This window comes from Mercenaria mercenaria, chromosome 14 (assembly GCF_021730395.1).
Source record: "Mercenaria mercenaria strain notata chromosome 14, MADL_Memer_1, whole genome shotgun sequence".
Lineage (NCBI taxonomy): Eukaryota > Metazoa > Mollusca > Bivalvia > Venerida > Veneridae > Mercenaria > Mercenaria mercenaria.
The window spans coordinates 55,643,977-55,665,509 of NC_069374.1; the positions used below are offsets into that span (position 1 = coordinate 55,643,977).

Here is a 21,533-nt window from a genome sequence, read left to right on the forward strand (position 1 = left end):
TTTTTGAAAAAAAAATCAAATTTGCTTTTGTCTAGTTGGTTTTTAAAGTTGTACCATTGTTAAAGGTATCACAGGTTATATAGTAAAGTAGAAAAGAAACCTTGTTTCCATCTCGGCATTATTTCAAGCCTGAGAAAAATCTGCTATCTTTCTGGGCAAACTAGAATTAAGGTGAATTCCTCACTGCCTCTGGTGAGTGTCAAACTGTAACTGGTAAGAAGCATAAGATCTGATGTCCACTGAACATCATCATAATGAAAGGAATTTTAGACAACTGAGCCAAATGAAAAGCAGTATTTTATACCTATCTCCTTGTCTAATTTCTTGTCTATTTCTGCCATCAAATGAAACCATTGCAGAGTTACGTGCATCTGGGGACAACATTATCTGTAAGGAAAACAGACAACATTCTAGAATAACAATTTCATTTCAAGGAAGAAACATGTTTCCCCCTCAAAGAAATATAAAATTCAACATAAATTATGGAGAATGGATGAAAAATGAAAGGTTAGGCTTAAAATATTTCATACACTATTTAAGAAATAATAAGTTCTCAAGTATGGTTTATCGTAGAATAACCCATGTTTTGAGTTCTTATGTGTAAGAATATATCACAAAGGCCATACGCTTGATTTTCTCCTATGTGTCTATAGGTTATTTGATGGTCGTGTTAGTATTTACAATGCACTGAAGCTTTTAGTTCTGACAAGTCAATATTTAATTTACAATCTTAAATTTTTTCACCAGACTAAACAAACATCTTTTACTCATATATAGCCTGTCCGCTAGCTTAATAGTTATGTTCAATGGTATTACAAATATTTTATAAGTGAATTCTAATTCTCCAAAATTGCACATTTTCACCTGATGGCTAAACCATTTCCTCTGTTTGTAGCCTGTTGCAAAGGGCAATAAAAATATCAATAAAGAAACTGCCTGCTGGAGTTGCTGTCAATGTTCATGAATAAAACTTACTTATGAGCAATCTGAAAGAACAATGGATGGGAACCAGCCTAACTGTTATAAAAAGATTGGAAAATTTATACACAGAATTAGCATTTATAAGATATGCTGCTAAGGTTACCAATTAAAAATTCCCTTGAAAATAAAGTTCATTTTCATTGAACTTACTAGGCAGAAAAAGAATTTATACCTTTAATTCAACACCAGCAGGAACAACAATTGGTCGGAATGATAATGAATGCGGACAAATGGGTGTGATCATAATTGCCGGGACATTTGGATGGATCATTGACGCACCAGCTGCAACTGCATATGCTGTACTTCCTGTCGGTGTAGATATGATAAGACCTGTCAAGAAAACAACAATTAATATACAGCCAAAATCTGTAAAATGCACTATAAAAAAATAAAATATCAGGTCTTAAGATGTTTTTGTCTGTTTGTTTTGTTGGGTTTCAAGTCAAACTGACAATGTTCAGGTCATATGGCCACTTTGAAGCTTTTTGTAGTTAAAGATGTCCCCAGGTGCCTATCAAGGCATTACTTCATACATCTGGGGGCACCTGGGTTGAACTACCAGCCATCCATAACTACCAACTATCCTTAAGCAACATGGATGGCTGCCTCTCATGAAAAACTTATTCGCTCCAGGTGAGGTTTTGCACCCAAAGTGGTTGGGGGTAACTAACTGAAAGGAAGTGACAGTAACCGTCTGGTCACAGAAGTCTCAGTGTTCACAATCAGTCATTAGCACAAGTCTCTTCATATGTCATACAGTATTACATCAAGGAACAATCTTTAACCATTTATCTATTATAGAGAATAAAATGCCTCACCATCTCCTTGTACAGAAGTGACAAGACGACCTTCAACATATACATCTATGTTACAAATGAAAGATGATGAACCACGGTCCACTACAACCTCATTCAATACCTGAAATGATAAGACTAGTAAGTTTATTTACTACCTCAACATGAGCATTCCATGATAAACATCTCTACAGTCGAACCTGTATATAAAGACCAAGGTTATGGGAGCCTAAAAAGGTCGTCTTGAGAAAACCAACATAGTGGCTTTGCGACCAGCATGGATCCAGACCAGCCTGCGCATCCGTGCAGTCTGGTCAGGATCCATGCTGTTTGCTAATGGTTTCTGTAATTCCAATAGGCTTTAAAAGCGAACAGCATGGATCCCGACCAGACTGCAGGCTGGTCTGGATCCATGCTGGTCGCAAAGCCACTATGTTGGTTTTCTCATGGCGCGGCTCATTTGAGGTTAAAATACACTACAAATCACAAGCACAAATACTGGTTTCAGAACTGTGAGGAATACTGGATCTGATATATAAAAGAAATTGTTTTTATCCCAAAAATAAACCAAAATAAATGTTTGGTTCTGACTGGTTCTGGGTTGAAAACACATCTAACTATAAATCTAATAATTCTTGTTTTTATTCTAGGTCCTACACTCATGCCTGCACTGCAAAGGTTTTAATGGGGAAACAAAACAAGCGGTTTTAAGATCCAGATGGCCTGTATTCACAGGGTGTTCTTTAGCACAGGTGAGACTGTGTTACTATTCTTCTTACATTATTCTTCATTACCATATATCATATTGGGACCTCAAATTACTAACACATATAAATACTGGAAGGATAATTGATAGGTTTTTTCAACTTCTATAAACTATTTGTATTACAACCTCAAATGATGAATGTGCACTGATGCACCACATTCAAGTTACATCTTTTCACAATTCTGCCTCCATAAAGCCATAAACAGTAACAAGAGGGCCATAATGGCCCTATATCGCTCACCTGTTATCATTGCACTTATGGAAAAGAAGCTATTTATAGAAACATAAAAGGGAAGTAATTAAAAATTTATTTTTAGAAAGTTTTGAAGATTTTTCTATGTACAATCAAGTAACCCCATGATTTGAACAAATTTTGTAGAAGTCTACTAGGCAATGCTACATGTCAAATATCTAAGATCTAGGCCTTCTGGTTTATTTTCTCAGTTTCTCTGCTTTCCCCTAATCCATGCATTTAATTTTATGACCGTTTAATGGACATTAGTTAATCAAAAGCTGTTTATTCAGACAAGGTGCAAATTGATATGATCAGTGGTAATGCCTCACCTAACTATGGTTTAACCCTTAGCCTGCTGGCGGCAGATGATTCTGCCTTTGCGACCAGTGCAGACCAAGATCAGCCTGCACATCCGTGCAGTCTGATCATGGTCTGCACTGTTCGCTATTCAGGCAGTAAATTTTCAGTGAAAACCCCTTGGAGTAATAAGTGGTACTGTGGTACTGTCCAAATTGAAAGATGGATCAGTCCATTTTAGAAATTTAGCAGGGTAAGGGTTAAGAAACCACTGCATGGCTATCCTATCTGCAGAAGTAAGACTGACCAGATACATGATTTTATAATTTATCTATTCACTGGTTGAGAGTTCCAACAATAATACACTTTTATTTTCCATCTGTCTGAGTACAGCCTAATGCATGAAAAAAATACTTGTATTTAACAGTTCTTGATTTTGTTTTATTCTTTATGAACAGTGAACACAAGTAATCATAAAATCATAAATTTATCTGAAGGCAGCATAAAGTTACTGGAATTATAGCTGTAGTAAATATAAACAAGAGGACCATGATGGTCCTGAATCGCTCACCTCTTTCCACATGACCCAGTTTTGAGTATGACGCCGTTTTTTCTATTATTTGACATAGTGACCTAGTTTTTGAGCTCATGTGACCCAGTTTTGAACTTGACCTAGATATTATCAAGATAAAAATTCTGACCAATTTTCATGAAGATCCATTGAAAAATATGGTCTCTAGAGAGGTCAAAAGATTTTAATAATTTTAGACCTACTGACCTAGTTTTTGACTGCAGTTGACCCAGTTTCAAACCTGACCTAGATATCATCAAGATGAACATTCAGACCAACTTTCATAAAGATCCCATGAAAAGTATGGCCTCTAGAGAGGTCACAAGGTTTTTTTTTGTTATTTGACTTACTGACCTAGTTTTTTATGGCACGTGACCCAGTTTCAAACTTAATCTAGATATCATCAAGGTGAACATTCTGACCAATTTTTATGGAGATCCATTCACAAGTATGGTCTCTAGAGAGGTCACAAGGTTTTTCTATTTTTAGACCTAATGACCTAGTTTTTGACCGCACATGACCCTGTTTAGAACCTGACCTAGATATCATCAAGATGAACATTCAGACCAATTTTCATACAGATCCCATGAAAAATATAACCTTTAGAGAGGTCACAAGGTTTTTCTATTATTTGACCTACTGACCTAGTTTTTGATGGCACCTGACCCACTTTCAAACTTGACCTAGATATCATCAAGATGAACATTCAGACCAATTTTCATACAGATCCCATGAAAAATATGGCCTCTAGAGAGGTCACAAGGTTTTTCTATTATTTGACCTACTGACCTAGTTTTTGATCGCATGTGACCCACTTTCGAACTTGATCTAGATATCATCAAGGTGAACATTCTGACCAATTTTCATGAAGATCTCATGAAATATATGGCCTCCAGAGAGGTCACAAGGTTTTTCTATTTTTAGACCTACTGACCTAGTTTTTGACCGCACATGACCCAGTTTCGAACTTGACCTAGATATCATCAAGATGAACATTCAGACCAACTTTCATACAGATCCCATGAAAAATATGGCCTCTAGAGAGGTCACAAGGTTTTTCTATTATTTGACCTACTGACCTAGTTTTTGAAGGCACGTGACCCAGTTTCGAACTTGACCAAGATATTATCAAGGTGAACAATCTGACCAATTTTCACGAAGATCTTGTGAAATATATGGCCTCTAGAAAGGTCACAAGGTTTTTCTATTTTTAGACCTACTGACCTAGTTTTTGACCGCACATGACCCAGTTTCGAACTTGACTTAGATATCATCAAGGTGAACATTCTGACCAAGTTTCATTAAGATCTTGTGAAATATATGGCCTCTAGAGAGGTCACAAGGTTTTTCTATTTTTAGACCTACTGACCTAGTTTTTGATGGCACGTGACCCAGTTTCGAACTTGACCTAGATATCATCAAGATGAACATTCTGACCAACTTTCATAAAGATCCCATGAAAAATGTGACCTCAAGAGTGGTCACAAGCAAAAGTTTACGGACGGACGCACGGACGGACGACGGACACCGCGCGATCACAAAAGCTCATCTTGTCACTTTGTGACAGGTGAGCTAAAAATGGTTTGATGGATAAAAAGCGTTGAGTGCATAGTATAAGGGTTTATGGTACATTCAACTTCATTTGCACAAACTCAGCCTACTATACTCTTGACCTATGGTCCTTATAAAGCCTCTATCTTCATACGGTATCCAATTAATCTGATTTTTTTTTTGCATAAGCATAAAACTGTAATTCATAGCATTTCCATACTTTCTTTAGTCAATTGCTTAGTAAGATATGCAGTACATCATGTCTCTCTAGTAAGTCTAACCTAATTATATTTGAATTCAGTATGGCTCAAATAAATTTGAGGATTTCCTTTTTTTTTTTTTTCGAGTAGTGAGTTTTGAGTTAAAAAAGTGAGTTTCGAGTAAGAAATGTGAGTTTCGAGTTAGAAAAGTGAGTTTCGAGTTAAATTTTAAACTCACCCCTGTGGGTTGGAAACCTTCCTTGTGGTGCAGAACTCTCGGGTGAGGAAGCCATCTAGTTGGATGGTTGTGCTTGAAACAATGCATGGAGGGGTACCTGGGATCTTCCTTTAGAACCATGTATGGAGGGGCACCTGGGGTCTTCCTTTAGAACCATGTATGGAGGGGCACCTGGGATCTTCCTTTAGAACCATGTATGGAGGGGCACCTGGGGTCTTCCTTTAGAACCATGTATGGAGGGGCACCTGGGATCTTCCTTTAGAACCATGTATGGAGGGGCACCTGGGATCTTCCTTTAGAACCATGTATGGAGGGGCACCTGGGGTCTTCCTTTAGAACCACGTATGGAGGGGCACCTGGGATCTTCCTTTAGAACCATGTATGGAGGGGCACCTGGGGTCTTCCTTTAGAACCACGTATGGAGGGGCACCTGGGATCTTCCTTTAGAACCATGTATGGAGGGGCACCTGGGGTCTTCCTTTAGTACCATGCATGGAGGGGCACCTGGGATCTTCCTTTAGTACCATGCATGGAGGGGCACCTGGGGTCTTCCTTTAGTACCATGCATGGAGGGGCACCTGGGATCTTCCTTTAGAACCATGTATGGAGGGGCACCTGAGGTCTTCCTTTAGTACCATGCATGGAGGGGCACCTGGGATCTTCCTTTAGAACCATGTATGGAGGGGCATCTGGAGTCTTCCTTTAATACCATGCATGGAGGGGCACCTGGGGTCTTCCTTTAATACCATGCATGGAGAGGCACCTGGGGTCTTCCTTTAGTACCATGCATGGAGGGGCACCTGGGGTCTTCCTCTAATACCATGCATGGAAATACCATGCATGGAGGGACACCTTGGGTCTTCCTTTAGTACCATGCATGGAGGGGCACCTGGGGTCTTCCTTTAGTACCATGCATTTTGGGGCAACTGGGGTCTTCCTTTAGTCCCATGCATGGAGGGGCACCTGGGGTCTTCCTCTGGTACCATGCATGGAGGGTCACCTGAGGTCTTTCTCTAGTACCATGCATGGAGGGGCATCTGGTGTTTTCCTCTTGTACCATGCATGGAGGGGCAGGGCCATAGGAACAGGGAACAGGGGGGTGGGGGGGAAGTGGGGGCCACCAATAATTTGACGAATCCAGTTAATTCTCTTAGCAATCTTTTGACAACGAGTCAATTTTAGCTGTGCCCTGCAGTTTTGTAGTTGTTTTTGATGTTTTAACAACATAAAAAAAACAATTAAAAAAACATTGTTTAACATTTCATGGAACTGGGTTTGTTATAGGTCGGCTGACTTTCAAAATGTGTGCCACCCTGCCGCCTCTAATCTAAAACTGCTTCCTACGTGCCTGACGGGCACCTGGATTCTTCCTCTAGTACCAGAAAGGCTGGAAAATCATCAAATGACACATTTTCCTGTCAATGTTATGTTAAACAAAAACACACAAAATATGTAACTGTCCAATGAAAACCTTAATGCATGAATATTTGATCACCACCCGTAAGAAAATGCACCTACCTTCCAATGAAAATTTAACAGTGACTTAATGTTAATGAACATTTAATGGAGACCAAATGCAAGTGGTATTAGAAAACTTATTTTTCCTTGAAAGATCAAATACCCAAAATTTTTATGCCGCTTCTTCAAGCCACGTCCTTTAATAAGTGCATGTACTTATTTCACATCTGCCAAATAAGTTGTGTATCTAATGTGAAACCCCTTATCTAATGCATTGTTTTATAAGAAGACTTATAATATTTTCTACATGTTCACAAGCACATACAGTAGTTGTGGTCTAAACTGAAGTAAAACTCTTAAAAAGAAACCTTGAAAAAATTGCTATAAACCATTTATCTACCTGATACTAACAACATACCGGTAATTATTGGTTTTTAACCAATATTGCTTTAAGTTCAGTGAATTGAATATTACTTTCTTTTCTTTAAAACATTGCAAAAAGCACTTACATATCTTAAAGATGATTAGCACTTACATATCTTAAAGATGATTATCTCTAAGCGAACTGAAAAAATAAGGCAATTAATTTGGATGGCAAGATATGGGAACCACAAACTGTGGTTTGAAATGAAATGGTACGGCCTGAAATACAGTTTGACGTGATATGCGTTCTAAATCCAGTTAGACCTCAGATTTTCCTGTTATTTCTTTTTTTTATGTTCTGTTACATTTGTGTATTTTTGGATATTTTGTTTGTTTGTTAGAACACGACAGATACGCCATGTTCATTTATAATACTTTTTAGCAATGAATATAAAAGATAATAGGTAAGGGTAGATTTCTTGGAAGCACAGCACCACAAACACAGCCTCAAAGCCATGCATTTGCAAAGTGGGCCCAAAAAAAAAAGAGAAGCTGTAACGGAAAAAATATTACAGACAGGTTTCTTCAAAAATCCAACAAGTAAAAAATGTTTAACGAGTTTAAATAAAAGTCTACAATATATATAAAAAAATAAATATTTTTTTTTAACACGAATATCATTTAGTGCTGGTTTGTGATGCATTTACAGTTTTGACACAGCAGTATATACCGTCATATTTTTACACGGATGCCAAACATGTTCAAGCTAATAGAACTGTTTTGAAGCACTTATAAGACATTATTACATCATCTATTAAAGCAAATCTTTTAACCCTTACACTGCTAAATTTCTATAATGAACTTGTCCATCTTTCAATTAGAACAGTACTATTAACTGTTAAAAGGAATGTTTACCAAAAATATGCTGGCTGAATGGCGAACAGTGCAGATCATGATTAGACAGAACGAATATGCAGGCTGATCATGATCTACACTGGTCGCAAAAGCAGAATTAATCGTGTCCAGTCTGGTACATGGCCGAGCAAGTTTGAGCACTTGAAGAAATTTGGACTGTACTATATTTCGCTGAACAATAAATTATTATTAAGTTATATATAAATATTTATTGGTACATCTCAATATCAAAACTTTCAAAACGGCAACATCTTAATTAAAGATACATGTTTTTTCTTCAAAATCATGTAAACTACGTAAATGATGTGAATCATAAGGATATTTTTTCTTATTTTTAACAGAGTTTGCTCATCTGACTTTGACTGTTTGACCCTAATTGTGTGTGATCATAAATGGTTAGATCTGTAGGTTAGTGCCTTTAATACTTTTTCAATAAATGAACCCTAAATCGCTTTATCAAAGGGACTGGACTCCAGATTTTGGCTAAAAATGATTTTCTATTAAAACTGAAGGTTTTGTCATATTACGACTTTTATAACATGAATGTTTATTTCCATATTTTTTAAATCCACATGATGCTCTATGCATTTGATCTTGGTCATGCAGTTTAATTAAGAAATAGAATATGGAAATTCATGTAAATAGTACTCTTTATAATATTATTTTCAGATGATACAGAATATCAAACTCCGGGCTTAATTAGATAATACAAAAGGCTTAAGATACATGTATATAATAATTTTATTTGACGTTTTCATTTGCCACAATAGAAATCAAACACATATTTTTGAAATAAATTTCACAATATTGAATTACTAGTAAATAACACAGACTTCCTTTTGTAATAGATTCAAGCTATAACAATACATGTACAAATCAAAATGATCCAGATACAAATACACCACAATAAATCACTATTGTGATGACCTGTTGTCACATAATTCTACATGGGCCAGGAATTTTACTGCTATAGTGATAATGTTAATTGCTTCACAAGTAAGCAGGGGGCCCTACTAGTTTCTACTAGGAAAACTGGGCAAAAAGAACATACTGTATAGACCATACCCACTTTTAAAGAAATATTGTACATTCAATCTATACAACTACTGTACTTTCAATCTACACAAATACTGTTACACTCAATCTACACAAATACTGTACATTCAATCTACACAATTACTGTACATTCAATCTACACAAATACTGTACATTCAATCTACACAACAATACTGTACATTCAATCTACACAAATACTGTACATTCAATCTACACAACTACTGTATTTTCAGTCTACACAAATACTGTATATTCAATCTACACAAATACTGTACAGTACATTCAATCTACACAAACACTGTACATTCAATCTACACAAATACTGTACATTCAATATACAAAAATACTGTACATTCAATCTACACAAATACTGTACATTCAATCTACACATTTACTGTACATACAATCTACACAAATACTGTACATTTAATCTACATTAATACTGTACATTCAATCTACACAAATTTTACTTACCAATATTTGTGACCTGCCACAAGGTGAAGAACTATCTATATTTTTTATTCTTGATACCCTTCCAAGCTCTGAATCTTCTTTACATATCACACACTTTAACCGGTATCTAAGCAACAGAGACGCATTTCCTGGAAAGGTCAACATACATAACAATTATTTCTGAGTTTCCTGATAAGACTTAAAATCAATTTGGCATTTAAGGGCAGTTCTCAGGTATTTTTTTTTCACTTTGATCTTTTTGTCGAGCCAGCTTGTGGAAAGACATAGTTGTCCAAATGTCTGTTCGGTGTATGTGCGAGCATGTGTGCGTGCGTGCGTCCGGATTTGTTTGTCCGGACCATAACTTTGACATGCATGGAGCAATCTTGTTTATATTTGGTATGAATGTTAACCTCAGTGAGACAGAGTGTCATGCGCAAACCCCAGGTTCCTATCTCAAAGGTCCAGGTCACACTTAGAGGTCAAAGGTCAAATTCAAAAATGACTTTGTCCGGAGCATTTCTTCTTCATGCATGGAGGGATTTTGATGTAACTTGGCACAATTATTCATCATTATGAGACGAAGTGTAATGCGCAAGAACCAGGTCCCTAGGTCTAAGGTCAAGGTCACACTTAGAGGTCAAAGGATACAAAAATGACAACTTTGTCTGGAGCATTTTTTCTTCATGCATGGAGGGATTTTGATGTAACTTGGCACAAATGTTCACCACCTTAAGACGGAGTGTCATGCGCAAGAACCAGGTCCTTTGGTCTAAGGTCAAGGTCACACTTAGAGGTCAAAAGTCAGATACAAGAATGACTTTGTCTGAAGCATTTCTTTTTGATGCATTAAGGGATTCTGATGTAACTTGGCACAACTGTTCATCATCATGCAATGGAGTGTCATGCGCAAGATCCTAGAATTACTTCCCTTTGTTGTTACTATAAATAGCTTATATTTGTAACTTTTTTATTACTGGTCATAGGGAAAAATCAAGACCACTTTTATGTAGTACAACATTCATGTTACATCCAATTTTCAGGTGTATTTTGACCTATCTCTACTGGTGCGGATTTTTGTGTGGACTTTGAATTTTTTCTTTCTTTTTTTTTTTAAATTTTGTTTTTGCGATTTACGTTCCTTTGTTGTTACTTTAAATAACTTATATTGTCACTTTTTGCAATCTCTTTTATATTTGGCATAAATGTTCGCCTCAATGAGACAAGTACTGTCCATGTACAACTCCCAGTCCTTTTGACAACTGCCGGGCTCGACATATTGCCCGTGGGCATCTAGTTTTTTTTTTAAATCTAAAATACAGTAAAAACATGTAGTATCATAGTCCTATGTAAGAATGCAGTATACCTTGTAACTAGGGCAGATTCAAATTTTATGGTATATCATTTCCCTTACACAAGTTAATACTGGACTCAATACAAAACCATTTTTTCAAAAAATATTCATAGCCACAACAAACAGCTCTGCAAAGCCGGGCAAAATGCACCTGAAGTTGTAGATCAGAGGAGGCGGAGGAAGTAAAATTTAAGATTTTTTTCTTTTGACATGTGTGTGTGTGTGTGTGTGTGTGTGTGTGTGTGTGTGTGTGTTTGTTGGAATGGGGATGTAATGTGACAGTGGGTGGGGGTTATACAAAGGCATAAGAAACTGAAATCAATTTTTTTTCTGTGTGAGATGGGGAGTTAATGTGTGTATATGGTGAAAGTAACGTGGACTGTTGCACTCCTCAAATCATCTTATCACCACTCACCTATATTCAAAGTTTGAAGTCAATACCTTAAATAGTCTTGAACTTACACTACGGTCACAAATACTAACAACAAATTTGATATTTGAACTCAAATTGTGACCCTGACTTTTGACCTACATACCAAGTTGAAGTTTATTTGCTCTGCATATCATCTCACTGCCACCTATCTATACACTTAGTTTGAAGGATTATCAAGTTATGCTCCAGACACAAGATATTATGATGAATTTTCTTTTACATTGATGTGTCACGTCTGACTTACCACCCTGATTCATGCATTCTGCACTGTCTGATCACCACCTACCTATATGCCTAGATTGCAGGCAATATCTTGAATGGCTATGAAGTTATGTCCCGGACAAGAAATATGAATGAATTGAACTTAATTTGTAATCTTAAGCCACTTACCTATATGCCAAGTCAATACCTTGAATAGTTATGCTCAGGACATAAAATATTTGGAACAAATTTGACCTTTGAGCTCAATACGTGACCTAGACCTTTGACCCACTGACTTGGTTTATACCCTCTACACATTATCTCTTGCCACCTACCTATATTCCAAGCTTAAAGTCACTACCTTGAATGGTTATAAAGTTATGTTCCTAACACGAAAAAGACAGACAGACAGATACACATGCCATCACTTAATACATCCATTTTTTTTAAAAATGGGTGTATCAAAATGAGGTATATTATTCTGCAGATTGTTTTTCTTTGATTCTCAAAGAGACACACAGTGACAGTTCTGCCTGCATGTTTTAGTGCAGTTATACCACTAAATGCCAACACTGTTGAAAAGTATAATATGTACATCAAATTTTGCACAGTCTTGCTCTAAAACACAGAATTTAATCAAATTGTGGCAACTGAATGTTTAGCTACAGCAAGCCTCATTTTTCAACTACTTGCTATATACATGTAATTTGTGCACATTGTCATCTAAAATTACTAAACAATGTAGAAATACACTTACCATCCAGAACCTGTTCAACTTGAGACTCAAAGTTGTCGAAGTTGAATGGTGTTAAAAATCCCAGAGAACCTTGGTGAAATGCCATTACAGGGGGACAACTTTGCTGCAAGTCAAGAAACTATAGATGTATTTAATTCAATAAGAGATGTTCCAAATGTCTTAAAGCATACACTAGAATTCCCTGTATATGAAATGGGCGAAATTTTTCCCCAATAATAGAATTTCTTCAAACTTCGGATATTGAAGGGCAATCATCTAAGAAACAAAAATATGCAATAAAAATCATAGGTCACCGGTATTGGAAAAGAGTTATCTGCCCTTGAAAACGGCATTTTTGAAAATTTCGCCCAGAATTCTAGCGTATGCCTTTAAGACAAAACAAACGTATCATTTCAATGACTCTTACCATTCCAATAAAAGTTTGACCATGTAGGCCTTGAAGTATATTTACAGTCAATATTTTACTCAGAGACCACAAAAGGGACTGCCAAAACGAATAGCCTCATAACAGATTTGGCACATTTATGCAAATTTAGAAAGACAATGGATATTATGCGCACTATGTCTGAAACTGTGACAAATATTGATTGAGATTTAAATATCGGTTGCACCCGCATGATATAATTTCTTTGCATCTGAAATCCGAAATATGAATTTATTCAATGACAAATAATTGTTTGGGATATATTAGTTCTTAATTATATATTAATATGATATTGTTTTTGTTATCGACTAGATATTCAAGTAAGTGTATGGATGGACAGAAGTTTTAATTATTACAGAGGTCTCTGGACATTAATACAGTTGCTATAAACAAGCTAGAGAGTCAGAAGAATACTTGAAAAATTGTTCATCAGCTCCTGGACTAAATATGTCTATGTCGTCAATGGGATTATCTTCTGCTACAAACTGTTGCTTAGCAACAGAAAGATAAGCAGAAGACAGGAAGTAACTGAAATTGACATTACCTGGAATAATGTGGATGCATGTAATAATGTACCATCTCCTCCTAGACAGATTATGAAATCTATCTTGTCTGTGAGATCATCTTTCGCTGCAAAATGTTTAAAAAATAAACTTCACTGTCACTATAATTGCTAAAATTTACTATCTATTTAGATCTAAAAAGAACTGAACATCTTTTAAAGGTCTGGTCAATAATCTTGATATTTAAATATTTTGGAATTCCGTGTCACTGATAGAGTTTTTTCTTACTTACTGAGCATACATAACCTTTATAACCAGTGGGTAACGATTTGAGCCGTGCCATGGGAAAACCAACATAGTGGGTGTGCGACCAGCATGGATCCAGACCAGCCTGCGCATCCGCGCAGTCTGGTCAGGCTCCATGCTGTTCGCTTTTAAAGCCTATTGGAATTGGAGAAACTGTTAGCAAACAGCATGGATCCTGACCAGACTGCGCGGATGCGCAGGCTGGTCTGGATCCATGCTGGTCGCACACCCACTATGTTGGTTTTCCCATGGCACGGCTCATTTCACTCACCTTGGTAACAACAGCTATCTAATGACTGTGTGCTAAACTATTTGCAACCCTTCCACATATATACAAAAACTTTACCAACATTTATATGTTTGAAAAGAGGCATGATTTTGTAAACTGAAGTTGGGAGTTGTAGAACCTGGCTCAGAGAGGTCATCTTAGTCAAAGACTTATGAAGACTTTGGAAGTATTCAAAGCAACAGTTACTGACAAAGCTGCTAACATGCAAAACTTACACCAAAATTTCTTTGACAAAATGTAAACCTGCCATGTGATGTCATCCCATGATGTCAAAGATGAGCACAGAGTTTGAAAATATTTCTGTCCAGAAGTTTGGAGAAATATTCTTACAAAACTTGCAAAACTTTCCCCCAAAAATCTTGGCATATAATTCTGCCTTTGCAACCAGTGCAGACCAAGATCAGCCCTTCAAATACTTTATGGTATTGCCCAAATTGAATGATGGACCAGTCTATTTTAGAAATTTAGCAGGGTAAAAGTTAAAACAAGGTATAATTTTGACAGGTCACACTATGATGTAAAAGACTTGTGATAAGTCTGAAATCATTCAACCAGGAAGTTTCTGAGAAAGGTGCCTACATACAAAACTTTCATGAAAATTTCTATATTAAACCAAATAAAAGCTAGGATCACCTAACTTGTCAAACAGACCTGTCCAATTTGACAGCATTAGGCCGAGTAGTTTTTGAGAAACCTGCTTACATGTAGCTAAATTCTTTCTATTTTAGGTCAAATTCCAATAGCATAATTATGCCTTGAGAGTTTTCTATGTATTTTTTTGATTGAAAGAGTGTGTTTGTAGATAATAAGTTCATAAAACATACAGGCCTGTTTTAAAATTTCTTTCTATTGCACTTATTAGTACTATTTTAAAAATCTGGGGCATAAGCAGCTTTAAAAAGTACCTAAACATTGACATTTTCAGTTTTACTCAGGCAAAATAACAAAATGTTGTTTTTTTATTTCTATGAATATAAATATGTAAAAAAATTATTTGTTTTGCATGGAGAAATATGCTCTTATTTTCTATCTCTAGTTGTTACAAATCATTCAAATGCTGTTTAATTTAGTTAACAGATGGAAAATGTAAAATTTTATTATGTTTGTTTCGCTTGATGAGGTTTTATGAAGAAAGATATTTGTTCAATCATGACATAGCATGATTTTTCATATGGTTGTTGATAAAAATATTTACTGAATCAGTCTGATTGAAGTTTTGTTTGATATTTTTAGGTTTTATGGGTTGTAACATTCATATTTAGAAATATGCACAAGCTCTGAAATAGATGTATTGTGGGAGTTTATGAGGGGTACATTTGAATATTACTACTCAAAGGAATTGTTACATAACATAAAATGAGTCAACCAATAAAGTAGAAAATGTTGAAAATATGCAAAAATTGTTGATACAAATCACACCACTTACATAACTAAGTTCATTGAAAATCGGTTCAAAATTGTTGGGAGGTCTGGACCAGTTTGCACAATGCACATTAACAAGGAAAAGCTTTTCTCATTTCTATCAATGCAATTATGAAAATAAATTTTTTGAGATCTCACCAATCTTGAATAAAACAGGGTGCATATTCATCACTGTACAAAGTCTGGACAAATTTACAACTTTAACTTACAGTATGATGGAATCTTCAATTTGCAAGAACTTAAATATTTACAGTTAATTTGCAGTGCTGAGATTTGACTTGACAGTCCGTAGCTGCACAAGGTTGATTTTCATCATAATAAGGGCTAATTTAACAAAGGCACAGAAAAAAAAGTCTAAAATTTCTGATTTAAAATATTGCTGACTGTATGCATGGTGTAACAATGCTCACTCAGGCATCACTAACTACAGCATCTATACCAGCTCGAACAATTGTGTGTGGTCCCCGGCAGTTTTCCATATATTTCATATGTATGGATCACTCAAAACCTTAGATAACTTAACCCTTTCCCTGCTTAATTTCTATAATGAATTTGTCCATTTTTCAATTTGGACAGTACCAATGACTGCTAAAAGGGGTGCTTACCAAAACAGATACTGAATGAATGGTGAACAATGCAGATCATGATCAGACTACATGGATGTGCAGGCTGATCATGATCTACACAGGTGGCAAAGGCAGAATCAATCATGTCCAGCATGGTAAGGGTTGAATGAAATTTGCTCATACACACATGGCCTTGATCCATCATTGTTTTGCTGTAGGCCGAGGGCATATTTCAGACTCTTTGGATATTTTTTACACATTTTATTACGTAAAAAAAAGAAGAATTTATGATAAACAGTCTGACTTGCATACCAATTTCTGAGACAAACTTCTTTATCTGCAATTTTTTATTCAATGAATTGCAACCACTGCTATGAAGGACTAAAATGTTGATTGTTGTTCCAAGGTAATTTCTCTGGACAGGTTAATTTACTAGTAACTAAAGATTGTTTTCAGTAAGAGCACATGAATTTGTCTTCATTTAAACAAACATATATTGAAATGTAATGTATGAAGTAAGTATCTGCCTTCGTAGAAAGGTGTCTGCTCCTTGGAGGTTTCGTATACACAGGTTTTACTATAAAACCAAAAATTGATCAATTAAAAAATGATTGTTCAATCTAAAGAACATTTATAGTTTATACCATACCTTCTCTAAATGTTTGAAGCCTGCTCTTATATTTAATAAATATACTATCATTCGCCAGTATACCATCTTCGAGGACATTACTCTCTAGGTATACAATCATCTTCCGCACCTGTAATATAGATAAATGCAATATATGACTATAAATGAAAAATAGCTCAAATCTAGAAAATGCCAGTGAACTGTATCTGCTATCTTGGTTTTTAAAGGCATAATGCTAGAATTCCTTATATTCGAGATGGGCGAATTTTTCCCAAATAATAGAATTTCTTCAAACTTTGGATATTGAAGGACAATCATCTAAGAAACAAAAATATGCAATAAAAATCATAGGTCACCGGTACTGAAAAAGAGTTATCTGCCCTTAAAAACGTCATTTTTTTGGGGAAATAATATTTTCAAGGGCAGATAACTTGTTTTACCGGTGACCTATGATTTTTATTGCATATTTTTGTTTCTTAGATGATTGTAGTTTGAAGAAATTCTGTTATTGGGGAAAATTTTGCCCCAAATTCTAGCTTAAGTCCATAACTCATTTCTCCTCTAGGTGACATGAAAAAAATTTGAGCTGCTTATATTGTAGCAAAAGTTCACAAACAGGAGCATGATTTTATAACTTTTATGGAAATAATTTACAGTAAACATAAAGATTAAACCTTGCACTATGAAATCTGTTTATTAATATGTGACATTTCAGTCATGGGAAAATATCTAATTTTACATAATGTAAATTTCTTATCTCAATTTAACCCTTTAATTTTCAGTTGGTGAATGAGCAACTTGGACCCATACTTGATATATCAGGTAATAGATGTTAATCTGTACCATAAACAGCTAGCCCGAAGGAACTAATCTGAGGATTTTGCAAAAAAAAAACAAGGAGCTGCGTTCAATAAACACTTGATGCCCCCGGTGGCATCCTTGTCGATACGAAGCAACCTAAGTCCAAAACGAGGTCAAGGTCAAACTGAGGTCAGGTGATGTTTGAAGATGAGGAATGGTCACATGTTACATCTGTATTAGTATCAATTCATTCTTGTAAGCGGTATTAATGCTAGACGAAACGGTCCCATTTGGTTAACCAAGAGATGGCCCATATAAAGCAACCTAAGTCCAAAATGAGGTCAAGGTCAAGGTCAAACTGAAGTCAGGTGATGTTTGAAGATGAGGAATGTTCACAGGTTACATCTGCATTAGTATCAAGTCATTCTAGCAAGGGGTATTGATGCTAGACGAAACGGTCCCATTTGGTTAACCAAGAGATGGCCCATATAAAGCAACCTAAGTCCAAAATGAGGTCAAGGTCAAGGTCAAACTGAGGACAGGCGATGTCTGAAGATGAAGAATGTTCACAGGTTATATCTGCATTAGTATCAAGTCATTCTAGCAAGGGGTTTTGATGCTAGAAGAAACGGTCCCATTTGGTTAACCTCGTACGGACGGACGGACGGACGGACGAACGGACGGACAGGACGATCACTATATGCCTCCCGCATCAGTAGATGCCGGCGGCATAAAAAGAACAAGAAGATGGCAACCTACTGTGAAAAGATTACCTGATAATGTTCTTAATTAAAAATTAATAGATCTAGGAATCTGGAATGTAATCCATATGATCAGAAGCTCAAGTTTATAAATCAAGTCAGGTGTTGAATAGCCAGAGTTTATATCATGCTTCACTATCAGCTTATTGTTTCAAACTGAATGTGCCTTTATTATCGTCCATTTGAGCCACGCCATGAGAAAACCAACATAGTGCATTTGCGACCAGCATGGATCCAGACCAGGCTGTGCAGGGTTTCTCTAATTGCAATAGGCTTTGAAAGCGTACAGTATGGTTCCTGACCAGACTGCGCAGATGCACAGGCTAGTCTGGATCCATGCTGGTCGCAAATGCACTGTGTTGGTTTTCTCATGGTGTGCTCATTTCAGTTTTTTTTTATCAATTAAGCCTCATTTTAAAATTTCTTTTTCACTAGAATAAGTTCTCTATATTTCCAATTTGGTCAAAGTACTGGTTTGACAATGCATTTCAGTTACAAAATTATGATGACCAATTCACCATCTTGTGTTTTTAAATTTCTACAAAGGTTTTTATGATAAAAGTTTAAATAACAGACAGTTCAAGTACTATAATAATGCCACTCTGGTCTTCAACACCAGAGGTAAAAAAATGGCATAAAATCTAAATAATCTCTCTCTGTCACTTTCTCTCCAGATTTACCTCAATAAGCCATTGAATGAGATCTTTGAATGGACCAAGCACAGCCTCATCGTATATTTTCTTCACAACCAATACAGTCAGTGGAGGTTTATGCCAGTTTAACTTTTGACTCCCTGGATCTGGAATAGTCCTGAAAAAAAGAGAAACATTTGCAACTGTAAAATGATATGAAAGCTAGTAAAGTATCTGTATCTGAAATTGTCCAGAACACATTTTCAATTAATGTAATAACATGTGACAAAGATGAAAAAGAAAAGCCCACTATTACAGCCTCTACTACAAGACTGACAGACAATGAGTAAAATAACAATCCTCCATCTTTTTAAACACCTCCCGTGCAAGACTGCTACATACCAGGTTTGATGTAATTCCCCTCAGTAGTTTTCAGAGAGTTAAATTCTGAATAAAAGATGGAAAATGGACGCAAATGAATGGATGTCTGGCTATTAGACTACCTGCTAGACTGATAATAATATATTTCTACATTTTTCCTTTTTTGACAAATTTAATTTCATGGAGACAAAAGCCAGTCTATTTTAGAGATTTTCACAGGGGAATGATATTGGACATAGAATACAGACTGGCTCAGTTCACTACATTTAATCATAAAAATGTAAAAAAGATATATCATAGTCTAGGAGCTAGTCTATCTGGCTATCTACCACTACTATTAAACTGCTCAACATGAACCCTTGTTCAGAAGACAAGGTAATTTGTCATTCTAAAAAAAAAAGGAAAAAGAAAACTGTTCCAAATTTTTCAAAAAATAAAAATATAGTAACAACCATTTTTTATATTCTAACAGTTTAAATAAGATATTTTCATACACAATCTTAAATGTCTAAGAGAAAATCTCAAACTGACCACTGATTAAATAGTTTTTTATCTGAACTGCATGGAAACATAAGCACATGGCTGCTTTAACTATGAAAATATGCTATAGCTATAACATGCAAAAATATGAATTTGGACATCTAAAATAGAAAATACTGAACAATTGAGAATAACAGTTTTACTGTTACTGCTCCAAGGTCTTTAACAGTTTGGGTGAAATTTTTCAACATGTTCATTTCCACCAAGTTTGGCATAGAATGTATCTATGAGACTGAAAAATGATAAAGTGGGTGAAAATAAAAAATCAGATATTGGTAAAAATGCAAGAAAAAAAATTAATGTCAGTTTTCTTCATTATTTCAAAAGCTTTGCAACAGTTTACTACTTTCTTCACAATATTTTTGGTTATTTGTAAGAATATCTTGCAAAAATCTTATGTCAATAAGTTTATACCACTACTCACTTTCAGATAACTAATTTTTTATGGATTTTTGAGAGAAATTATTAATCTGTGTTGGGTTAGTCCCTTTTACGATTACACTAGTCTTCCTGGTTCATATTAGGGGTAATGACAAAATAAATATGTACACTTTTTTTCTGAAATCAATACATGTAACTACTTTCAAGAAAGTAAATGAATATGCAAAACATGATTTAAAATTCAAAATAATATAAAAATAACTTCTACTAGTTCATAAACTGGTACACAGTCCAGAAAAAAGGATAAAATAAATTTTAGAACATTTTCCTCTAAAAAAATTAGTTAAAAGATAAACAACAGTCACACTTACAGGAAAGAATAAATCTGAAATTATAAATATTTCCTAACAGGTTCATTTTTTAACATTTTATAAACCTATCAAAACAAACATTGTTTCAAACTGGGACCTTATCCTGTAAAAACAGAACACTGAGGTAGGTTATACTGCTGTGCAGAGATCAAAGAAAATTGTCAATTACTGAAAAGTACATGATTATAGATATTGTGTATAAGTAAAAAATATTCAAATACCATGTTCTAAAAGGATTCTGTCTTTCTGTACTGCATTATATTGTTATGGGCCGGTGGCCAGTATCAAATTGTCATTTTCATAGACATAAAAAAGACAAATTTTACAAAAGGTATCTCTTTAAATTTTAATGTTTCAGTAAATACTTAACCACATCACTTTCACAGTTATTGAACAAACAGTACATTATTCCATAATAACTCCAAAACCAGTTTCACATTCTTTGAAAAAGTTATATACGTCATTATTCCATACATAATAACCCCTCACCCAAAATGAGGAAACAAGTTCAAAATGAAAAAGTGCAACATATTTGTTTTACTATCCAATTAAACATAAATAGCCATACAATTCAAATATGGTTTATCACGATATTTACTTTATTAATAATTCAAAAAGTTAAGTAAATTAGTTAAACCGCAAGACAAAAAAAAATCATTACAATGTTTCCGAACCAGGTAGTCAATTTTTCAGTGAATAAATACTTTGGTTTATTGGCGGTGTAACTGCCATTTGATTAGTGCTGGCTAAATACTGTAAAGTGAACTGCTAATCAAATAATAGTATAATGTAAACAAACATGAATAAACAATATAAAATTTCATTTTTAAAAAACAGCTTATTCAAAATATGAGGCTTAACCTTACCCTGCTAAATTTCTAAGTGGTGCTTAACAAAAAAAATAC

The 21,533-nt window shown here is 35.2% G+C and overlaps 1 protein-coding gene across 2 annotated transcripts in view; it reads right to left on the reverse strand.

The window, feature by feature from the left end:
* The window catches only part of LOC123527908 (NAD kinase-like), a 53,080-nt gene that overhangs the window by 3,054 nt on the left and 28,493 nt on the right, over nucleotides 1-21,533 (reverse strand). For both annotated transcript variants that reach the window (XM_045307640.2, XM_045307642.2), the window contains 8 exons: nucleotides 19,004-19,133; nucleotides 16,783-16,891; nucleotides 13,592-13,677; nucleotides 12,624-12,726; nucleotides 9,900-10,027; nucleotides 1,800-1,899; nucleotides 1,154-1,311; nucleotides 305-387 (listed from right to left, as the gene is read on the reverse strand). In XM_045307640.2, coding sequence (XP_045163575.1) covers nucleotides 305-387; nucleotides 1,154-1,311; nucleotides 1,800-1,899; nucleotides 9,900-10,027; nucleotides 12,624-12,726; nucleotides 13,592-13,677; nucleotides 16,783-16,891; nucleotides 19,004-19,133 — 897 coding nt within the window. The remainder of the gene's footprint in view (nucleotides 1-304; nucleotides 388-1,153; nucleotides 1,312-1,799; nucleotides 1,900-9,899; nucleotides 10,028-12,623; nucleotides 12,727-13,591; nucleotides 13,678-16,782; nucleotides 16,892-19,003; nucleotides 19,134-21,533) is intronic.